This window comes from Rhagoletis pomonella, unplaced genomic scaffold (genome assembly GCF_013731165.1).
Source record: "Rhagoletis pomonella isolate Grant_MI unplaced genomic scaffold, Rhpom_1.0 Rhpom_scaffold_00012, whole genome shotgun sequence".
NCBI classification, from domain to species: domain Eukaryota; kingdom Metazoa; phylum Arthropoda; class Insecta; order Diptera; family Tephritidae; genus Rhagoletis; species Rhagoletis pomonella.
The window spans coordinates 2,470,379-2,474,406 of record NW_023458566.1 but is presented as its reverse complement, the minus strand read 5'-3'; the positions used below and the strand labels follow the sequence as shown (position 1 = coordinate 2,474,406).

The window sequence follows — 4,028 nt, the reverse complement described above, 5'->3', positions numbered from 1 at the left end:
AGCAAACACTAAAAAAAAAACAAAATTATAATTAGAATAATAAAATTGTTTTAACATGTGTATATATAAATTATGCTGTGATTAAAAAACTTGCAAATAAATAAGCTAAATTCTTCGCATACATATGTACATAGCTGATTGGCGAGTGAAGAGTGATCGTACGATCAGTTCGGATTTCGAAAGAGTGTGATACGCGTAGCGATATTGTGTGCAATTAAGATTGTGTGAGCTCTCATGCCACCAAGGGATCGGCAAAGAAATTAAACAACATACAACAAGTACAACAACTTTATCTTCACAAAAAAAACAAAAAAAAAACGAAACAACACTTATCATCATTATTAATCGACATAAAACTAAAGTCAAAAATATCGCAATATTGTAGATTACCACGAAATCTCGCTTTATTTGCAAATGTTTAACATTTGCCTAAAATTTAAGTTGCAAAACTTTGCCCCGTCATGAGCATTGATGCTACAGCGTCTCATGATGCCGCCGAAACTTCCACACACACCGAAGATCCAGTCTCGTCGAGCTGTGAGATCACAGAGGCCGATACGACCAGCTTTGAAATCGATGAGAGTGAGGATGAGGCTACCATTACCGATATGCTGGTCGATGATGTGGCCACCGCCCCTTCGCCGCTGATGATCGCAGCCATGTCCGGCAGTACTTTAGGCAAAAGCAAGAGGAGGAGTATCATTAGCAGAAGCAGCAGCAGTAGCAGCAGCAACAGCAGTGACAGCCTCAGCTATAGCAGCACCTACAGTATTGGAAATCTACCTAGAGATGATAATGCAAATTTGGCAAACGATCACAATAAGAATGAATTTACTGCAATTGCAACTGTTAATACAGCTAGCCTTCTAACTAACACTACCAACACTGCAGAGCAGACGGCGGTTGATGTGGAACATCAACAGCAGCAGCAGCAGCAGCAACATCAATGGCAGCTTACAAATAGCACACCGCCTGCTTTTGCTAGGGAAGACACAGACAATAGTGGTTCGAAAGGATCTACTGCATCGCACACCACATCGTCGACGCCTACAACGGCTGATGTGGCCAATGTAATGACGGATTTTTCATATCCGTTTGCTAATCTATCCAAAATGAAAGCTATGAACAGCACCACCTTGCCCGTTGCACAAGCGCAATTAAAATTGATCGCCATTTCGGCTGCTTCTGCACAAACGCATCAGGAACAACAACAACAACAGCTTTTTATAGATCCAAACAATGCAACTTCCATATCTGAGGATAATATTTCGTTTTCCATCGCCACTGCAACTACTACCACTATAAATGACTTAGACGCAGACAATATAAGCACAACTACTCCAGATGTGCAGCAGCAGGTGCTGGCTAAACGTGCCATCCTCAATCAGGTTACTAAATTAAGTCACAAAAGGCCAATAAAAGGTGCCGAAAGTGATGATGCGACATGTTCGGCATATGCAATGGGTACGAGTGGTAATGACATGCCGCTACCGTCGGTGCTTACTGTGAATACGGAATGGCGTTTGTTAAATTGGACACGCTGGCTTTGCTTGCATTTCAAGGTAGGCGTGAAGTGTAGTTAATGGATCTTTTGAATAAACTTTTAGGTTTGAGAATAATTGTTGCTTAAGTGGAAAATAATTCGTTTTACTCGTTATTGAACGTACTTTTTGAATCAATTCAGGACTAGTAGGGTTGCTTAAAAAAATATACGAAAAAGTGAAAGGAAATTGTGGAAAAATACATACATATGTATTAAGTTTACTAAAATGTTATATATAGTGGTCCACAAAATTATAAGAGTGCGATGTTTTGACCAGTTTTGGCTATTTTTCCTTTGTTTATTACATATTTATTATTATTATTTTTAAAAAAGTCTAGCTGATTATACAGTAAACATTGATGTAACATGTAATTTCTGATTTCAAACTTTGTACAAAAATTATAAAAATTCTGCAAATTTTCACCAAAGTTTGAAACTTTTTAATCAGAATCTGTGAGAAAATTTTGGTATGCATATAAAAGAAAATTGTCGAACATACTTTGTATGGAAAAAACGTCAAGCACCTTCAACCAGAAAAATTCTCTAAAATCAACGCCATTTTTAGCAACTTGAACCTTGCACTTCATTATTAATTAAATGGGCTAGAAAACTGCATATCAAGGATTGTTCTCAAGATTCTAAATAAAAAGTTTGAAATTTTGGTGAAAATTTGCAGAATTTTTTTATAATTTAATAACGCACCCGCCACCTGTATCGCCATTCAGTGCATTGATAAGTTGTATCTCCATATCTCATGTCTATTTGCCAGATTTCTATTATAAACTTTTAATATTTCCAGCATGAAATGCCGTTAAATTTTGATTTTGTAAGGCAAAAAAGACAAGATTTAATTCAATAGTAGGAATTCGGTAACTTTAAAAACCTCCAAAGATCCCAAAAAGGCTTGTAAACTAAAAAAGGGGGTAAGATTTACATGTATGAAACAGTACGAAAAAATCTCGAAAGATTTCAAAAAGCCCTAAAAATTTACAAATTTTCTAAAAATTATTTTTTACAGCTCCAACTTTTACAGCTTAATTTCAATCTAAATAACTTTTATATACATTTTATTAAATTTATGTATACTTTTTGTTTTGCAGAGTTCCGGCATCGGCGAGCCGAGTGTATATCACGCCTTGGTTGTAATATTTTTAGAATTCTTCGCGTGGGGTCTCTTAACAATGCCAGTAATAGCGGTAAGTACAAGTTTTGGCTTCACTTCGCTTTCTTTATTTCACAACATGTCGCTTTATCTCTTTTTTACAGACGCTAAATCAAACATTTCCCGATCACACGTTTCTCATGAACGGACTTGTAATGGGCATTAAAGGCATACTGTCCTTCTTGAGCGCACCGCTAGTCGGCGCACTCTCCGATATTTGGGGACGAAAATTTTTCCTACTCATCACAGTATTTTTCACATGTGCACCTATACCGCTAATGGCCATCAATTCATGGTGGTTTTTTGCAATGATCTCCATAAGTGGTGCACTAGCAGTTACATTCTCAGTGGTATTTGCTTACGTGGCTGATGTCACTACGGTTGAGGAGAGGTCGCGTGCTTATGGCTTAGTTTCGGCTACATTTGCAGCCAGTCTGGTAATGTACTACTTCTTGTGTGATTGTATGTATGTAGTGCGAATATTTAAAATGATTATAAGTATGTAAAGTTATAGTGCTGCTAATGTAGTAGTACGCCTTAGAAATGCGACAAGTCGCAAACTTAATTGAAATTAAAATTAAATGAATATTAGTATATGCATGTGTTAATGTTTTCTGTTCATCTTTCTACATTTCTTTGTCCATTTAGGTGATTTCACCCGCACTCGGTGCTTTGCTAATGGAAACGTATGGTGATACATTAGTTGCTGCGCTTGCGACCGCCATCGCGGTTCTTGACGTTTTCTTCATATTAGTTGCCGTGCCCGAAAGCTTGCCTGAAAAAATACGTCCTTCTTCATGGGGTGCGCCCATTAGTTGGGAACAGGCTGATCCCTTCTCTGTAAGTCACTAATACTTAATTAGATAACTTTACACACCTATCCATCATATGGTATATGTACATACATATGTAGTATGTGGACTTTTGTAAATGCTTGTATATATGTATGTATGTATGTACATTTAATGATGTTCACTTCAATTTTAATGGCTTATGTACATATGTATGTCTAGGCGCTGCGCAAGGTGGGCTCCGATCAGACCATACTAATGCAATGTGTCGCTGTGCTTTTGTCATATCTGCCTGAGGCGGGACAATATTCATGTATATTTGTATATCTAAAATTGAAAATGGGCTTCAATTCAATGGAAGTGGCAGTTTTCATAGCAGTTGTTGGTACGCTTAGCATATCCGTTCAAGTGACATTGGGCTATTTGATGCGGTGAGTAATGGAATGCATACAAATTAAGTTTGAGTTCGATTTTTCGATATTAGAACACTATATTTTTTAATTAAATGTATTTTCATATGTTTCAGGGTATT

The 4,028-nt window shown here is 37.0% G+C and overlaps 1 protein-coding gene across 2 annotated transcripts in view; it reads left to right on the top strand.

Moving 5' to 3' along the window:
• The window catches only part of LOC118747680 (hippocampus abundant transcript 1 protein), a 142,910-nt gene that overhangs the window by 135,977 nt on the left and 2,905 nt on the right, over positions 1–4,028 (top strand). Inside the window, exons 2-6 of one of the 2 annotated variants that reach the window (XM_036481745.1) lie at positions 135–1,562; positions 2,644–2,739; positions 2,810–3,142; positions 3,354–3,545; positions 3,719–3,927. In XM_036481745.1, coding sequence (XP_036337638.1) covers positions 462–1,562; positions 2,644–2,739; positions 2,810–3,142; positions 3,354–3,545; positions 3,719–3,927 — 1,931 coding nt within the window. In that variant the 5' untranslated portion in view covers positions 135–461. The remainder of the gene's footprint in view (positions 1–134; positions 1,563–2,643; positions 2,740–2,809; positions 3,143–3,353; positions 3,546–3,718; positions 3,928–4,028) is intronic. The other variant, XM_036481746.1, reaches the window with a different exon arrangement.